This window comes from Sander lucioperca, chromosome 20 (genome assembly GCF_008315115.2).
Source record: "Sander lucioperca isolate FBNREF2018 chromosome 20, SLUC_FBN_1.2, whole genome shotgun sequence".
Lineage (NCBI taxonomy): Eukaryota > Metazoa > Chordata > Actinopteri > Perciformes > Percidae > Sander > Sander lucioperca.
The window spans coordinates 11,999,406-12,018,075 of NC_050192.1; the positions used below are offsets into that span (position 1 = coordinate 11,999,406).

At 40.1% G+C, this 18,670-nt stretch overlaps 2 protein-coding genes across 5 annotated transcripts; one reads left to right on the forward strand and one right to left on the reverse strand.

The window, feature by feature from the left end:
* The first annotated feature begins 3,767 nt into the window (after positions 1-3,767).
* On the forward strand, positions 3,768-11,283 carry LOC116060200 (hyaluronidase PH-20-like). Of its 4 annotated transcripts, none has more exons than XM_031313683.2 (8): positions 3,768-4,246; positions 6,889-7,796; positions 8,185-8,351; positions 8,450-8,618; positions 8,743-8,961; positions 9,062-9,220; positions 9,715-9,804; positions 10,467-11,283. In XM_031313683.2, exons 2-8 carry the CDS (start codon positions 6,912-6,914, stop codon positions 10,899-10,901), a joined length of 2,124 nt encoding a protein of 707 aa, XP_031169543.1. In that variant the 5' UTR covers positions 3,768-4,246; positions 6,889-6,911; the 3' UTR covers positions 10,902-11,283. The 4 variants fall into 4 exon arrangements, with proteins under 4 accessions (XP_031169543.1, XP_031169542.1, XP_031169545.1 ...); XM_031313682.2 differs by lacking the exon at positions 3,768-4,246 and adding an exon at positions 6,168-6,268; XM_031313685.2 differs by lacking the exons at positions 3,768-4,246; positions 6,889-7,796 and adding an exon at positions 7,916-8,069.
* Positions 11,284-13,319: 2,036 nt separating this feature from the next.
* LOC116060166 (transmembrane protein 229A) lies at positions 13,320-16,842 on the reverse strand. Its single transcript, XM_035996234.1, has 2 exons — positions 14,994-16,842; positions 13,320-14,912 (listed from the first exon to the last, which is right to left on the reverse strand). The coding sequence occupies exon 1, from the start codon at positions 16,700-16,702 to the stop codon at positions 15,623-15,625; it is 1,080 nt and encodes a 359-aa protein (XP_035852127.1). The 5' UTR covers positions 16,703-16,842; the 3' UTR covers positions 13,320-14,912; positions 14,994-15,622.
* Between the last annotated feature and the right edge of the window lie 1,828 nt (positions 16,843-18,670).

The window sequence follows — 18,670 nt, forward strand, 5'->3', positions numbered from 1 at the left end:
CTGTGCTAAAGGGTGTTTGTAATATTCTGCAACATGCTCAGTCAGGCTCATAAACGGGTGTTGTGTGCAGGATGCCTCTTTGAGAGGTGATGAATACGCTACAGAAGTGATTTTGCTATTGCCCACATTTGTGCAGCTTGTATAAACATTTTATACTTACTATGTGTGTGTGTGTGTGTGTGTGTGTGTGTGTGTGTTTTTGTATTATGCATGTTTGCAAGAGTGTATTGGAAGATTTTCTTCTCTTGTCAGGTCAGTTTTGGGGTAGAGGAAGTTGCAGTGGAGCTTACAGAAATGACAACCTTAAATTACCTGTTGTGAATGACACTGTACAATTCAGCTTTTCATGATGAAAACACATTCCATATTAGCTATTTCTTCATTTCTCTACAGGCAGGATAAATATGGATGCCACACCACAATATATTTCCCTTAAAAAACTAAATATACGTTTTACTTTGCCATGTAATTCTCTGTATATTTGCACACAGTTATTGAGTATTCTTACATACATTTTTTGGCAATACATTTAAGTATGAAAAAGATGTATTTAATTCAATACATCACTTTGTAAATAAAGCTGATAATAAAGTTACAGTTTTTCAGTAGGGGGCGGCGGGCTAATACTTAAGTAAAATGTGGACATATAGATAAACTAATACCTTCCTACTCTCACTGTTCTTGGTAAATCTAATCCCTATCTATGGTTTTATTTCAGTTAGCCTAATAGCTGGTTTGATTTGCATTGAGAGATGATTTTATGGAAAGTACCCCATGCCAATCTCTAGGTATGGTGAAGGGTATGTGATGATGTGGGGCTATTTTAATTCCAAAGGCCAAGGGAACTTTATCAGGATGCATAGTATCCTGGATCCATGAAATAACTGGCCTTTAAAAATAAAAATCTGCCTGCCTCTATGGGAATTTAACATAGGGGTGTACTTACTTATAACCCCCTGTATTTTAAGGAAGAACATTTATTTATTTACGATACATTATTATTTCACAAAGAAAATTGGTGTCCTTAAAGGTTGGATTTTTCCTATTTTTTTAATTGAGGCAATAAGATCAATTTCCAAAAGATGATTTTTTATTCCTCTTTTTAGTCAACTTTAGCATGGGTGTATTCACTTATGCTGAGCACTGTATATTTAGAAATGTTTCCAAAAAAACTTAATTTGAACATAAACTCAACCTGTCCTGCATGATCTTCTACACTTACTTCCATGTATTTAACCTAGTTCAACCTAATTCCCTGCTCTTTAACAGAACTCCTGTCGTACTAGAAAAACCTGACTGACAGGCAGAGAAAACACCTCGGGAAACTCTGCACTACTCCACCTAGCCTTGGCTTAGCAATGTATAGAAGTGTTAGAAATGACTAATCCTGAATGAGTAAGAACACTAATGTTCTTTATGCAGAAACGTGAACAAAAATTGGAGCAGTCAATGTGAAAAGGAAGGGTGGGAAAAAGAAAAATGCAGATGGACAGACAGTGGGAAATAAGAGTGATGCAAGGTAAAGAAAGAAAGCAAGCAGAAAGAGAAGCAGTAAAACCTAGCAGTGTGTGCTTTTAGTCTTTAGTGCATAAAACCCAAATTTCCTAAACGCTGCCAAAACGTAAGCAATTATATGAGTAAGAAAGTACATTTTTCATCCATTGAAGTATTGAGAAAGATACAGAAACTCTATTCACAAAAATGCAATGATACTAACAGCTGATACTGTTTGGTATGTGCTTACTCACACAATAACAAGAGAACTGAACTGAGCAGATATGTTGCTTGTGTAACATACCTAACTGACATTTCTGAGCAATGCCAACAAGAATGTGTGAGGTGCATGGAAGTCTTTTCAATGCATGTGAATATATGTGTAGGTGTGCCCGTGTGTTTGTATTACATGTGAATGTGTATTTAGGAAATGGAATACTCTGCATTATCTAGCTGTTGATGCTGTATGTGTTTGGGGGGTTATGCAGACACCTTCTGGGGCTACCCTTGTGAAACATTCATTTGACCCACTTTCCACAACAAAAGAAAACTGAGGCTATGAGAGGAGGAGGGAAGAGGACAACATGAATATTATATTTTTGAATTCTGGAGGAAGACATCCCCTACAGGCTTCTGTATGAATATTTAATGAAGTTGGCCTTTTCACATCTTCTCATCATGTTCTACAAAGTGGATTTTGTTTTGGAAATATCACGACAGAATCACCTTAACAGAAACATATTCAAACAGGCAAGTACTGTGGTGCGCCAAGGGTGGCGTTTTGCTTCATGATTGGGGATCAGGTATGCATACATACACAAATACAATCATACATACTGATTCACAGAAAAAAAGTCAGAAGATTTAGGAATTATTGCCAGTTAGAGCCATAGACAGTATATGGTTAGACCTGCACCATCTGAATATCTTAGCCACAAGATGGCAGCATTATACTAGATAGTATATCACTGATACTCGTCAGTGCACTCAGCACATTGGTTACTGTATCAAATTACATTTGCCCAACATGTATGCCAAAACACAATACCCATCCTGTGCTATTGTGCATTAATGTTGCCTGCATACATAATCATGCAACTAGGAGAATGATGAGAGTGATGCGGTAAAGAGTTACTGCCCATCTGTTGGAGCAATTATCAAAGTGTGTTTTCCGTCCTAACAATGGAGGTTGCAATGTCATGGTTTGGGAACAGAACAATACGGCTCATGCAGCTATGCAAAGCAGTAGAAATGTACTTCCTTTAAAACTGTGTGCTGGCATACATTGTTGACACTAACCAGCTATGCAAGCTTAGGAATAAGGAAATATCATGGGTCTGTTTTCTTTGTGTGTAAAAAAACCCCTGATCAACTTGAGATTTGATCTAGCAGCCGCCTGCAGGGTGCTTCCTGATAAGGATGACAGAGAAAGATAGACGGGGTAAGAATATACTTATTTTATTCAGCACATAAAACATTTTTGTTTTTTCCAATGTGCTTAATCCATGGTCTCAAGTCTTTAGTACCAAACCTTACACTATAAGTCGATATATAACACTGAACATGTTTGATCTTCTCATACTGTAGTCATGAGAACTAGGCCTATTTTTACTTTTTGACATAATCTTGTTTACTTTATTAAAGTTTACTTGTATTATTATCTTAACAGAAACACGCAGGTACACACACCACCCTCCTAAAAACAGCTACTGTTGTTCACACTGTGTTACGATTTTGTGAAATAACCACCACCATTTGGTATTACCTGTCCCTGACCAGACACATAAACACATACAGAGTAAACAGTCCAATGTCATAAATCCCAGACAATGTGCAATCACTTGTAACATACAGGTGAAATGTGCTATTATTAGTTATGTTTTTGTTATTTTTTTCCTGTAAACTTAACACTTACATTCTCATAGAAAAGAGAAGTGCTGTTATTATCAGTATACAACTCCTCTGGTGCCACCTAGGTGTCAAAGTTTCCTGTCTCCTAACTATAGGGGGATAATGTAAAGATTTTGGCTGCTGATTGATAACATGTTACATATTATGCAATTATTTTTCTAACCATGAAAATTAGCCTGTTGAGCTAACTCTGGCTCATTTACAGTTACTTTTCTGTTGATTAATGAGCACTGTCCCTGTAAAATAAATGAAATGAAACCAGGCCAACCTGTCTTGTTGTCTAACTATCTTGACATTTTTTCTTTTAATTTTCCACTCTCACAAAATCACATTCAGTGCTATTACTGTACAAGCTGTCTTAAGTCCAAACAAAGAGAATGGACCTGAGGATCAACTATGCATGTAATACTGAGTGATGAATGTCAGTGTATCGCGTAATCCCATTTGCTTTCAAGGCGTCTATGGTTGTAATTATTTATTCATCCCATCCCAGGTGACAAGCACTTGCGTCAACACCACTGCAATAACAATCTAGGCTCCATAGTGATGCCCTACTCAGTACGATCACTATGAGGACAGTAAACGCTCCATAACCTCACACCCAGATGTGCCTTCCTCCTCTCCAAGTCAAACTTGCCACTGTGCAATCAAAACAAGAGGTTTTTCTGAGACAAACAACAGAGAGCAGAGTGCATTCTTGTACGAAGCTCTGCCCACCATGCATCCCCTCCCCTACCTATATCAGACAGTGTCATTTTGTTTTTGTGAGGATACTCTCACTCTCTGTGTTCCAGTCAACACACATCGTATGGTGAGACGGTTTCACCGAAGGCATGTCCAGGTATTGTGTCTTTTTACATGGTCTGTGAGTTAGTTTTGAGTTAGTGTGTTGTCATTTATTATTGTCAAGATTAGGCCTGCACGATATTGGAAAAAAACTGACATTGCAATATTTTCTTTCATGCGATATATATATTGCAATATGAAAAAAGACACATTTTTACAAGATGACGTAAATAGCTCTATTTGGAAATAATAAATCATTCTCGACTACTGGGGTGATTTTGTAGGGGAGTGCATCTTCATAGAAAATAAAAAAGGAACTTTTCTTATGTGAACCATTCTTTGTTGAACTTTAATGCTTTACAAACACCAAAGCAAGTAAGCGCTGTGACTAGGCCTAGCCTACTCTTCTGAAGTGACTTTGGAGAGGGAAATGAAATGGTTAAATACACTGGTTGACTGACATGACACCATTGTATTCATATAATACTATCAATCCCGGCTAAAGTGAACGATTAATAATGCATGCATGTTGCTTCCTCTAAATATCAGGTTGTGGTCGACTAGCGGGGCCTGCTTGTTTGTTAGATAAATTGATCGACATTGATTGTGATTGGTGGTTGGCTGTGCATGCAGATCTGCATGTCACACACTAGCAACAAACTGTGTATCCAAGAACACTTAAATCAGTGTAAATTATGTTATATCAGAAACAGACTGCTGTTGTAGATTAGTGTTAAGTTTCCAGCGTCGCAGATCCGAACCGTAACGTTAGTTGGGACTTTTTCTTTAGGCTACCTATATTAGCTTTAGCCTGGCTGGTAGCAGCTTTATGCGGTGAAAAAATGGCCAGGAGACGTCGTGATATCGTTGCATTAATCAGTTGATTAATTGTGTTTTTGCAGCGAACATAAAAACACTGACTAGCCTACTGTAGCTTCATGACTCATGGAAAAATATGTGCATCACTGTGTCAGCAGCAGCTGCCGCTTACGGTACTTTTCTACCAACCCGTTCTCACTCCGAACTCGTAAAATACGGACATTTGGAGAGTGGCTGTCAGTGTCTGAAGCAACGAAAACAACGCCCTTCAGCGTGTTTGTAGAACGTACCGGAGAGAAGCAGCAGCTAGATGGGGTTTAGCGAGTAGTATGGGTCAAACACAGGAAAACATGGGTCAAACACAGGGTCAAACAAAGGACTTTCACCCAGGAGACCGGGGTTCGTGTCCTGCGTGTGTCTTTAACCGTCCCGTTATTGCCGCGTGTCATGGAAACCGTTTTCTTCTTTAACCGGCCCGTTACTCCCGCATGTCACGGAAGCGTAAGCCCACCCACGACCTTTCCCTAAACTCAACCGTCCCATTCCCGCGAGTCACGGAAATGTAAGCCCACCCATAAGCTTTTCGTTAACCCTCATGTTGTCCTCGGGCCAAATTTGACCCGTTTTCAACGTTTTTTTTATAAATATGGGACGTCGAAATAAGCGCTGAAAATGTAAAAAAAAAACAAAAAACTAAAAAACAAACGTTAGGAAAAGCAACAAAAACAATGAAAAAACTGTCAAAAACACTGAAAGAACACCTACAAACTTTTAAAAAAAGCGCCAAAAACATCAAAAAAAGTGACCAAAAAATTTAAAAAGTCACAAAAACATTGGGAAAAAGCCATAAAAATGTTGAACGAAGTGACCAAAGCGTTGAACCCCCCCACAAAAACGTGGAAATAAAATACTTTGAAAAAAGCAACTTAAACAACAAAAGGGTTTTTATCATGGCAGACGGGAAGACAACACAAGGGTTAACCTAACTGCGTTAAAAGGGACACCAATAGTCCCGACCAAGCGCGTTTAGTTAAAGCGCGTTATATGACGCAAAAGGAGACTTTTAGCGTCAATAATAACGACAAAGGCACCTGACCAAGCGTCCGTATTTTACGAGATGGGAGTGAGAATGTGTTTCTACACACGAAGAGCCTCACTTATAACAATAAACCCTGTCGGACTAACGTTACGTCACATATACACACGCTGCCGACATGGCTACCTGTCTTAAAGGGGAAGGGTCGCCGGTAACGATCAGGTAAAAAGAGAACGGTGAAAGTTTACTTTTCTATCATATCAAGCAGCAAAAAAGTTTTAGCGTCAACCTCGCAACGTCCTGCGATGTGACTATCGCGCATGTGCACATCGCGATGTAGATGATGAAACAAAATATCGTGCAGCCCTAGGTGGCCTTGTCTTGATTTAGGATTGTTTAGAGAGGAGAGATGTGTGGTTTATGTTTGGGAGGTGAAATCGTGCTAGATATGGCAGATTGGATTTGATTTGATTTGATTGGATTATGGGGAGAAAACTCTGATTTTCTATCAGATTTCAGGTCAGAGTTGATAGCTGAGCAGATTGAAGAGAAAAGGACTTTGAATATTTTGGTATTAGGTTGTGAATTCAATTTAAATGTACATATAAAATAACTCAAGAAATAATACTAGCTGATCAGACAAGTGGAAACAACACATTTTGGGGCATTAGCTTGTTCTAGGCCTTTTTTGCATTTACTAAACATATTCAACAGTGTGCCTTAAAAAAGAGAGCATTATCTTGCCTTTTTATAGCAACACTGGCTATCAATATACAATTTTTTAGCATATTAGACTGTACAATAGAGTTTGATTGGTGCTGTTTGATTTTGTTTTTATTCAGCTTTTCTTCAGCCAGAGGAAAGGATGGTTTCAGTCACACAGAAGAGCAGAAGCTGTGTGCTGCTGCTTCTCTCGCTCACCCCATCAATCTTTCCCCTTCTGCCCACCTCTATCCTTCCTGCTCTCACCATCTCTGTCTGGCCTGCTCTTTCATTATCTGTCCTGACAACACCAAAAGCCTTTACCCCTCCTCTTGGTGACACAAACATATCAACCGCTTCTTTTACCACTCCTGCAACCCTAAAATCATCCACCTCCACCGTCAGCCCAACGTCTTCGTCAGAAGCCTATACCACAACTCACTCAAAATCAACGTCAGCTACATCTACAATGTCACCCTCCGAGCAAACATCCCCCAGATGCCTTCTCATATCCTCACCCTCAGCCTACTTGCTACCTCACCCCTGTAAACGTCTGACCTCACCCCTCAAAACTATAGGACCACCTCTGCACAAAAACCTACCATGTCATTTGTCCAAAATGACTCCTGTGTCTTCTGAAAAGCATTCTCTTCACACTGTTAAACAATATCCTCCCTCCAACTCAACTTCACTTCCAAAAATGTTGTCATCTTCCCCTCTACCTCAAACCGCTTCACCCAAGCTTCCCTCTCCTGTTTCGACATCATCCCTCTCCACAGCGTTCTTGCCTTTAACCTCTGAAACTTCGCCGTCTCCTCTTGCCAAGACTTCACCCATCCCTCTCCCCAAAACCCTGACATCTCCTCCAGAAGCAGCAGCCTCTCGTCAGCCAGTGCCACTTCCGCCTCCCCCTCTCCCCCACACTACAGGTCCAATGTTTGAGCACCAGCCTTTCATTGTTAGTTGGAACATTCCTGATCTGGTGTGCAACAGGTTCAACATCACACTAGACAGCTCACCCTTTAAAGGAGTGGCCACACCTGCTAAGGTAAGGGGAAATGTATCTGAATGTTAAACGTGTATTGAGTTAAACTAAAACTATTTTATTTACATTCAAATCCATGGTTTCAAAACACATGCTGTTTTCAAATTACAAGCTCATTTACTTTACATAAAGTTATTATGGAAGGACATTTCTGGTAATTTGTTTTCTAAAATTGGATTGGCTTTTGAACAAGTTACTACATGGATGCAAACAAAATTGATTCTGGGTCTTGTTTCTACATGATGTCAACACAGGAAAATGTATGAATATTTACAGGTAATTTCTATGTAAAGAGGCCTCTTTCATATAGCTGCTGTTCTTGAAAATGTCATCTTATACTTATTTAAGGGAAATTCACAAGTTGATTCACTTCGTCATGTTTCTTCCGCAGGTCCCAGGCCAGTTTCTGTCTCTGTTTTACACAGACCGATTGGGTCTTTACCCACATGTAGACCTCACTAGTAGGAAACAGTTCAATGGTGGCATCCCTCAGAGAGGTAACCTGAAAGCCAGTATTAACAAGGCCAGAGCAGATATTAACTATTACATCCCATCCAAGTGAGCATACCTAAAATTCAAAAATGTCACCCTTTATTGTTTGACACATTTGATGTTGAACTTTGACCTACTTCTTCATCCTCCTGTCTTCCCTCCAGGACAAGCCGAGGCTTGGCTGTGATAGACTGGGAGGAATGGCGCCCCCTATGGGACAGAAACTGGGGCCCTAAGAGAATCTACCAGACTTTATCTGTGGCCCACCTTATGCAGACAAACCGCTCTCTCACAGTGCAGCAGGCCACAGAGAAAGCAAAACAACATTTCCAAGTCAGAACTAACTTTCTGAAGATTAATAAAACAAATGATATGGTCCTGAATAGAGTACAGATTTGCATACAATAGCTATTAAATATTGATTCTTCTATTCTATTCTTCTTTCCTTTCATTTTAGGTGGCAGCTAAGAGTTTCATGTCAGGGATGTTGGCAATGGGCAGAGCTATGAGACCCAACTATCTCTGGGGCTTCTACCTGTTTCCTAACTGCTACAATTATGGCTGGGAAAAGCCAGACTACACAGGCCGTTGCTCCAATGAGGTGAGGAGGCAGAATGATGAGCTGCTCTGGCTGTGGGAGTCCAGCACTGCCCTCTACCCCTCTGTCTACCTGCAGGTTGGTTAGATTGTGGGCAATATTTACTTTTTATGTATCCCTATCCCTATTCCAAAATTTTAATTCCTCTTCTTTTTTCTGCATCATTGCACGGTTTCAGGTTTTTCTGGCAGACAATCCCAGAGCCGCCCTGATGGTGAGAAACCGTATCAAGGAAGCTTTGAGAGTATCTGCCCTGCCAAGAAGGAGTGGCACTGCACCCGTGTTTGCTTACATGCGACCTGTCTTTGTTGATCAGAACAGACGTTTCCTCAGCCAGGTAAATGAGAGTCATTCACTGTAAATGTTGATTTGTTTAACACATGCTGAATTCTCAGATGTGTTATGTATCGCTATGAAGCATGATATGTCATTGGGAGACATGTATTATAATCACAACTACTTATTAAAAATAAATCCATAATTAAATCCAGTATTCTAACAGATTACATTTTTAAAACAGCTCATTAGTTAGCGACCACACACTTGACTAGATTAGATACATCTTAGGTTACTTCCTCATCCCAGCAGTGAGGTGTTCCCAGCCTGACGTCCACTTTTAAGAGGAGTTTGGTTGCTTGGTGTAACAACACCCTGCTCAAGTGGTCACCCTCACCTGAGTGTGTAATCCTTATCCTCTCTTCTCACCTCATACAAGGAGATTCTAGGGAAATAAGAACATTGTAAAAGTATGTGCTCCGTGCGTGCATACATGATTGTTTTTGTGTATCTATACAAAGGCAATAATGAACATATTTAACCATTTGTGTCCAGGGAGACTTGGTCAGCACCATTGGGGAGAGTGCAGCAGTGGGAGTGTCTGGCGCTGTGCTGTGGGGGGCCAGCGCTGACTATGATGACCAGGTAACATCACCCCGTAGACCTCCACCTGGACTGCTGAAAGACATGACAGTGTACTGATGGCAGCTAGTCAGACCAGAGACAATGTGTTCAATTAGATGTTATAGGAGTCTGCTTATCTTTGTGACTGACTGACAATACCTCAGTGACTCAGGTGCTGATGGATTACGTTGGTTGCTAGTGTAACAGTATTAGTTAATCCATGGCAGGGGAGGCCAGGATTAGCTTGATGATAGTGACATTCACTGGATGTTTCAAGTCTTGTGAAAGATACCTCACTGTTTAAATTCAAGTTCATTCATATTCTTACAGCTGTGTGTATTATTCAGTGCATTAGTTTTTTTTATGGGCTAGGTGTTTCCCTGTGTCCAGTCTTTATGCTAAGCTAAGCTAATCGTCTCCTGGCTTCAGTTTAATGTTGGACAAGATATGAGAGTGGTATTGATCTTCTCATCTAACTCATTAGCAAGAAAGCCAATAAGAGTATTTCCTAAAATGTCAAACTATACCTTTAATCATACACAGGCATATCAACATATTTCAGGGCTGTTAACTTGATGTAATGTTCTGTTTTGAGAGTTGTATACAGAGTCTATATTTACTTTTTAAAATGTTTCTCTTGCCCTTTCTGTTCCTGCTTCCACTGTCTTTCCTTTGCTCCTCAGACATCTTGTGCAGCCCTCTCATCCTACCTCTCCACCACCCTCAACCCTTACATCACCAATGTCACCGTAGCCGCCCAGCTCTGCAGCAACTTCCTGTGTCAAGGGAATGGCCGCTGTGTCCGAAAAAACTACAACTCCAGTCACTACCTCCATCTAAACCCGGAGAATTTCAGGATCCTGCATGTTCAAAAGCGCTACCTTGTCTTAGGGAGACCCACCCTCACAGACCTAAAGGCTTTGAGCAGGAGGTTTACCTGTCAATGCTACAAAGGATTCATCTGCACTCCCAGGACATACGGAGAGCTAGCCAAGGCCCTGATATTTAGTGTGAAGCAAGGGCTGTACCAAAAGTTTCACACTCTAAATAAAGCCATGTTGGACGATACCCAACAAACCAGTATTACTAAGGACAATGTTAAGAACTTCAAAGTTTAGCTTGTAATCAAAATGTTTGGTCACATTTTTCCAGTTTGTTTTTTTTGACCGGAAGTTCTTTTTTTAGGAAACACACCATTTAGACCAATACTGTACATTCAGACCTGGAAACTACCTAGTCATGCCACAATCCAGTGCTAGACACTTCATCTGCAATATTAAAAGGGCTCAGGAAGCATCACCTCATCTCTATAATGCGTCCACACTATGACCACTGATAGAATATTAAGTATTCCCACTGGGTATTTGTATATGATTTGACTGTATATGTAAATAAATGAAAAGAGACAGGGAGGCAGGAGTGTTGTTGGTTTTGTGTTGAATTTGCCTGTGACAATTCACAGAAAATAGGATGAGAGTTCTATTAAAAATTCAGTCTACACATGTCATTAACTTAATCCATCAAAATGTGCTTTGTTTACTTAATTAAATTAATTTTCTCATTCTCTGATGACCCACACAGCTGTTAACACTTATATTGATTGATTAGAGCTCCTCTCAGCACGCCATGTACAGACTGTGCTTTATGGGCTATTTTTAACTTTGTCGGCACGATGCTATTGCTAGGTTGTATCTAAGGACCATCCCATTTACTGGAGCAGTGAAGAACGTTTCCATTGAATAAGATCTTTATGGCATGGGAATGATTGTTCCAGGCATTAGTTAAACCGTCAGGGAAACAGACTTATTGTTTGAAATGTTGATGATGTTGAATTTTGATTGCAAAATGCATGAAAATCTGAATTAATGGTCTTAAAAAAATGTCTATGGCAATTGACCATGGGTTGGGCATTCACCACTTTGTAATTCTCAGCTTTGCTTCACCCACCTTCAACCTGAGAGGAGGTCTAATCAAATAAGTGCAAACACCTGTGTGGGTGTGAGTTTTAGGCCACTAGAGGGCAGACAAACTCCACGAGAAGCTAGCTAAAGTGTTATCACCTTGTCAGGCCTGTTAGCTACAGAAGCTTATTAGCAAGCAGTTACCTAAGTTAATTACACTAGCAGCAGATGTGGAGCGACATTAGCATTCATTTGGAAACGTGTTTCTGGCCACTGGGCAAATGTAAGTAGTAATATTCATTCTTCTTTTCACTCTGTTGTGGTCTCTAATCCCTAAGCGAAATAACTGGCTGATTAGCTTGCCAGACTGTTGACCAGCTAATAGATAACTTTGTTTGTCTTTGACATTAAGCAGGTGGTGTACAATGTGTTTATTGGAGCTTTTTTTTGCTTCTGGAAACAGGGTAAATACTGTATAGTAAATGTGCTGTAAAACCCGAACAAAGAGCTTATAAAGGCTAAAAGGAGCAGAAAGTTGTTAGCTAAGTTTCTCTGTGTTTGTCACTAATAGTGTCCTCTTTCACATCAATCATATTAGCCATTTATTTAAATGTTAATATAAAAAATATAGATTAATGGAGCCTTACAGGCTAATGGGGTCAACCTACATGACAAGGTTATTTTTTCAGGTGTTGTATTAGTGGAGGGATGACTAATGGTGATGCTAATTAACAGTCAAATTGTTGCATCTCACTTCCTGTTTTCATCTGCATTAAACTGTGTTTTCATGTTTGTACACAGCATTCATACACTTCTGAATAAGAGTGCTAATGAGTTTATGTAGGAGTTGGTGTATCATAATCCCATTGTGGTGTTGTCAGTAGATACTGTGGGTCATTAGTGTGTTGATGGTTTACTCTGGATGAGTGTGTGAGGTGAGTCTGGATTCATGCGTTTGCTTGTGTCAAAATGATCTCCAAGGTGATTTAAAGAGAGCGATAAGATGGGTTGATACATTCTTGGTTATGCAGCCTAGTTTTAACCACTTTCAGTGAGCATCAGAAATAAATCCCTAAAAGTTCAGGAGACAGACATCAGTTAAAGGGTTAAAGTGTGGGATTTTTGTTGTAATATACTGATTTCTCCCTAGCTAGTTTAATTTATTACAACAACATCTCAACAAGAAAGTTGTAACGAGAGCTAACAAAAGCTTGTGTGTGTGCCAGAAACTGATATGTCTTTTCCAGGAACAAACTTACAGGCTTTATGCCAACGTCACCTGTCATGTTGTTTGTGTCTTTAGACTTTATTTTTGAGTTTTTGCTGAGACTTGTTCCATACAAGATATGTTGACAGTTATGAGTCAGCCTGAAAATGGGTTGCGGCCCTCATTTGTTGTAATTTGATCGTGAATGTTTTAACAGAGCTAAAACACCCAGGGCACCAAACAAAACGAAAGAGAGAAACGGAATTGTTCCTCTTTATTGCACGATCTCTCACATAAGGCTTGCTTGTCTGCTCCACTTCAGGGATACAGTGTGAAACATAATTGCTCATAATAGTGTAAATGGTATTTGCCAATGTTAAAGTAAAGGAATGAAGAAATGCAAGTCCACAGGTGCCACAGGAACATTTTTTTTAGATTTAATTAAGTCATACAGTATGCCAGCAAGTCAAAGTATTTTTCAAAAATTGGTGAATAGCACATCACAAAGTAAAGTATGATTAAAACAATTATTTGGCCATGGAAAATCTTAACATACAACAGTCACTCATTCAGTTCCTAAAATTTTTAGGAACGTCTATAGCTGCCAAGTTGGACAAAAAAAACCAAAAAAACACACCAGCCACAGTTAGGGCAAACTAGCGCTTTAAACGTTCAGTGCTAGATGTAGCAGTTCTGACATAGTTCTAAAATCAGTTTTGACACCTCTTTTTGTTGATAAAGTGAATGATAAACTATAATGTTTGTGCCAATGACCCTTGTAAATATGTGCAGACAAAATGCAATTTGATTCATTGATAAATCACCCACAGACTAGGGGAAAAACATTGTTTTTGATGTGCAAGAGTTTCAATGTCGCTCCCCCAGCATACAAGGGAATAATCATTACTTTAGCCTTGTATTTCAGTACCATATGTTACTAGGATTACTGAACCCTCAAAACAGACCCAAATCTAGCAGAACAGAGTTTAAATTCTTTCAAGCTTTGCATCCAACAAATCACAAGCTTATCTAAAGATTTTGAATATACTCATTTCTACAATACGGTAATACAAATTATCAGAATTTAAAGTTGTGATTAGAACAAAACTTTTTCTAATTGTAAAGAAATGATTACAGGGTAGCTTCATAAATGATGAGAATTGATTCTAGCACTAAGGCAAGATGCTACTCTGGGAATGAAACAGCTTCAACTGCTGGCAATGCAAACTCAAAATATTTACTTACCTAACAAAGTGACTTGTATAGAGTAGAAAGGTTTGCTAAGATTTAACACCATTTGTTTAGTCACAGTGCAAGGTACTTAGATTAGTTTGTTAATAAGGCATAAACAACTGTAAAGCAAATGTATCAGAATAGACCCTTCACAGTACAAACTGTTTGTTTGGGGAACATTTAACAAAAAATCTCTCCTTCTGGATTTACAATACGTTTGTACTACATTTAGTTTAAGTTTAGCTGATTGGATTTAAATTGATAATGTTTTGTATGTGTTGGTTATAGAAATCTGTAAATTTGATCGGTTAAATGCACATAATGTTTCTGGAACCAGTGTTCTGATAATGTAACAAATGCAAACCTCACTGACAGAGACCAGTCATTATAGTGTTGAAGGTTAAAGTATTTTTTTTTTATAATCATTGCTGCAAAACACTGCTGTGCTTCTAATATAAAAAAGGAGCCCTATGAACACTGAGCCTTGTTTGTTTGAGTCTGGTTGACTGTGTGCACAGGAAGGCACTCCAGCAAAGTAACGTTTGGTTCATAAAAGATTTGCAGAATAAAATCTAACTTGGCTCCTCGTATCCTTCAGTTACAGTACAGATTTTCAGGCGGGATGATTTTTTTTTTTTTTTACGGGATGAGTGAACATAGTGAGTTTGTTTCAAAATGTAAATTGACATTAAAAAAAGAAAAAGAGATGGATTTCTAAAAACTGATTGCTTGCATAAAAGAAGATGGGGCAATGGGTTACTGTCCAGTTGTTTTCATGTCTCTTTTGTCTTGAAAATACAGACTTTGAATATCATATCTAATATGTAAACCTTCCATATTATTTGTATTTCTATGCAGACATGAACTACAGTCAAGCATGCAAATGCATATTTAAATGACACAATCAAGCCAACTCAAACTAGACCTGCCACAATGCATGTATGGCAAGAAGTCTTCCACTGCAATCATGACGAAAAGAAAAAGAATATACACACTTGTGTCATGAAGACTATAAATATAAATATTACAACTACATTTTACATCAGATATATAGAAATGGCAGTAGGTTAACTGAATTTAAACAGGTTAGGTGAACAATTCAGCATCAGTTGTGTATTACTGGACCCAGAAATATCATCAACTGGAAAATGTCTCATCTGCATACCGGTAACAAGTATAGACTCTGAATACCTTTCTGAAAATATTAACTTTACGAAATGTTAAATCCTGTATTCAACATCACAACATCTGTTGTCATCATGGCAACATATTGCTGACCAACAGACCTATTTATACTATGATTTGAGTTGAAAGGCCAATCTGATCCCACATTATACAATTTTACATCTTGCAGTTCTAAATCAACTTTTATGTCTTTTTTTTCTCCATCAAATCGGTTTAATTGAATATATTAATTAGAATAACGTGTATGCTTGTTTCATCATTGGTCTACTGTGAGTCACACTTCCCCTTGAAGTTAAAACATCAAAAAGACAAATTAAAGTCGTTTTTTCTTAGACTCCAGTGCTCCATTGACCTCACCATTCTCCCCACTCAAACCATTTACGTCTTTGGTGCACTTGATTCTCAGCAGCACATTAGACAGTAAGTCCTGGTACAGACTGAGGCAGACCCAGCCTGGCAAGTAGAGGAGCGTGATGAGTCCCATGAAGTTGTGAGGATAATGGGAGTAGTCCCAGGAGCAGGCGCCAAACTGCCTCAGGACCAGACCCCAGGTGAACTCCCAGGTGTAGATGAAGCAGATGTAGATGGGGAGCCGCCGCCACGTCCCCCAGCCTCTGCTGAAGTGCAGGTAAAAGTAGAGCTTTTCTACCACGAAGCTGCAGCTCCCGTACATCAGAAAAGACCACAGGGACGTGTGACCGCTGAGGGTCCGGTCAGACTTCTCCACAAGGTTGAAAATGGAGGTGAAAATCACCTCGTCCAGAAAGCCCTGCATCCCAAAGAACAAGAAACGCACATAGCCGGGGAGAACGTGAAGAGGCCCCCGATCATGACCGCCATCCTCCGGGCTGGGTTTGCCGGGGGGGTCGGGGGTACAGGGGGGGTGATACTGCAGTCTTGACAGCCCTCTGTGAAACACCTGGGCAAAATAGAGAGCCAGGATGTAGTGTACAACCAGCTGCGTGCCAGATACCACCCTCACCTGCTCGGTCAAAATGTTGATGTTCCCCATCAGGATCTGCAGCCCGATGTACACAGACGGGTAGAAAACAAGATGAAACACCACAGGCCGACCTCGGAAACACCTCTTCTGTGAGTAGATCTTCTCCAGTGCAAAGTGGGTCAGTGAATGCATAATGCAAAGATACGGAGAGGAAAAGCCCACCAGTTTGGGATCCGGATGAGTTAAAGCCCCCTGTAATGATGAGAGCAGGACATCCAGAGTTACGCCGTGCATGCCGTAGAAGTAAAGCCGCATCCATCGCGGTAGCTCCCGCAGCGACTCCGCCGCGTCCTCTGTCTTTCCGGACGGTTCTTGTTGGCGGGGCATTTTTAGGCTACAGGCGGGGTCTTCTGAACGGCTGCGAGGACCGTCTCGCCACCGACTGGCCATGACCAGTCACTATGTCAAGAGAGATTCAGCTTCCCCCTTCCTACACATTTTCTCTGTTCCGCTGCGGCTGCACAGTAAAGCGAGCTGCGACTGCAATCATCTCCTGCACTGCACGAAGTGACTGCTGCGTTCACGTGCTCCCTGGAAAAACCTTGTTTTGTGAACACAGCTAGTGAACTCTGTTTCTAGTTCTGTTTACATTTAGTGTTACTCACTAAAACGCAGTGTGTGCATCCATGTGTTTAGTGCATTTTCGTCCTCATGAAACATAGCCTATTTTAAATTGTGCATTGTTTACATGTTTACACGTTTACTAGCTAGCAGTCTTCTTCTTCTTCCCTAGCTGCTTTGTGGGCACATTGCAACACTTCTTGGCATGTTGCCTTTACCAACTATCGCTCTGCAGAAAAGTGTGAAGCCATCCCTACAGTCACATTAGCTACGAAAGAGAGCGACACGCACTCGCTTGATGGACGTTCCTGGGCGTACCTAGCCTACTCCTGGGGCCTGTTGCACAAAAGTAGAATGAAGAAATCCAGGATAACTGAAAAAGCGCAGCTTGACTTAGTGTGGTCTGCTCATCGCGGCTTAATCGGTTGCACGTTTGCCGAGCCAGGATGAGAAGGTGAAGCTATGTCAAGCCAGGTGTAGATAGCTGGGATAAGTGCACGTCCACGGCTTTCTTAAATAGAACACGGTATCGATCACAGATTTACTGATGCAGAAATGGAGAAGACGCGTGTGGCATATGTTTAACTCGCTGAGCAGCAGCTGTTACTGGAAAATTACGAGGAGGTGAAACATATAATATGCAAAAGGGAAGTACGGCTGTTGTTATCAGACAGAGAGAAAAAGCCCAACAGACAAAACAACCGACTGAATGCGTAAGGATTTAAAAAGATCTACTTTAGGGCCTACTAGTACTAATTGATTTTAATATGCTTGTTTTGTGTTGGTATTATTGCTGTATCTGTTTTTATGTGCTAAATGTGCTGGTTTTACTGTAAAGTGTCTTTGAGTAGCCTGTAAAGCACTATATAAATAAAATGTTTTATTATTTAGCCTACTTTGCCTTAAAAGTGAGCAGAGGGAATTCATGTTCCTCGGGCAATTTACCCTAAGGACTAGGCTTAATTTCAAACCCTTATTCATAATGAGAGAATATGTTTTACAACCATATCCACAAATCTCTATAAGCTTTAATATTAAATATCTTTCTACAATTAATGTTCATACAGAACAAACATGACTGGACAAAAACTAGAAAAAGAAGTAAGTGACTTCAATACACACTGTAAGCATATCTGTAAAACAATAGCCTATTGATGTTTTTTTCCTCACTCCCAAGCTCCAAGATGCGTGACAGCACCAAAATAAAAAGATTAAGAAGCTTTGTGGCATTCCAACACATTCTCACTCCCATCTCGTAAAATACGGACGTTTGGTCAGGTGCCATTGTCGTTATTGACGCTAAAAGTCTCCTTAGAGTCCGCTGCACGGTGTGGGAGGATCCCCCTGCCTCCCCCTGCCTCTCCATGTTGCATGGGGCAAATTCACGGGGAGAGCAGCGGAGGAAAAGCCCATGTCCTCCGCATTGTCCCACTTTATCTCCGGTGCCAGTGCAACCATTCATTTCTTACCATCCAAACAACTGCAATAGTTGGATTTAAATCAAACTTGTGACAGCAATAGTGACAAGTAATGCATGTTAATAAAAATAAAGCAGAACACATTCAGAAGACAACGGAATAACTGTTAAACACGTTTATTTCGGATCAGAGCAGCAGCTGATTTAACACATCAGACTCCAGGATTAATCTTAGCCTGGCTGTTAGCCTGCTCTGGAGCAGGCTAGCTGCAAAGAATAAATCTCCATGGTTACTTGGCTGGGTTTAATCCAACCTGCTTTTGTGCAACCAAATCAAAGCTAAATTCATCCAGGATAACTTGAATATCCCAGCTTAATCC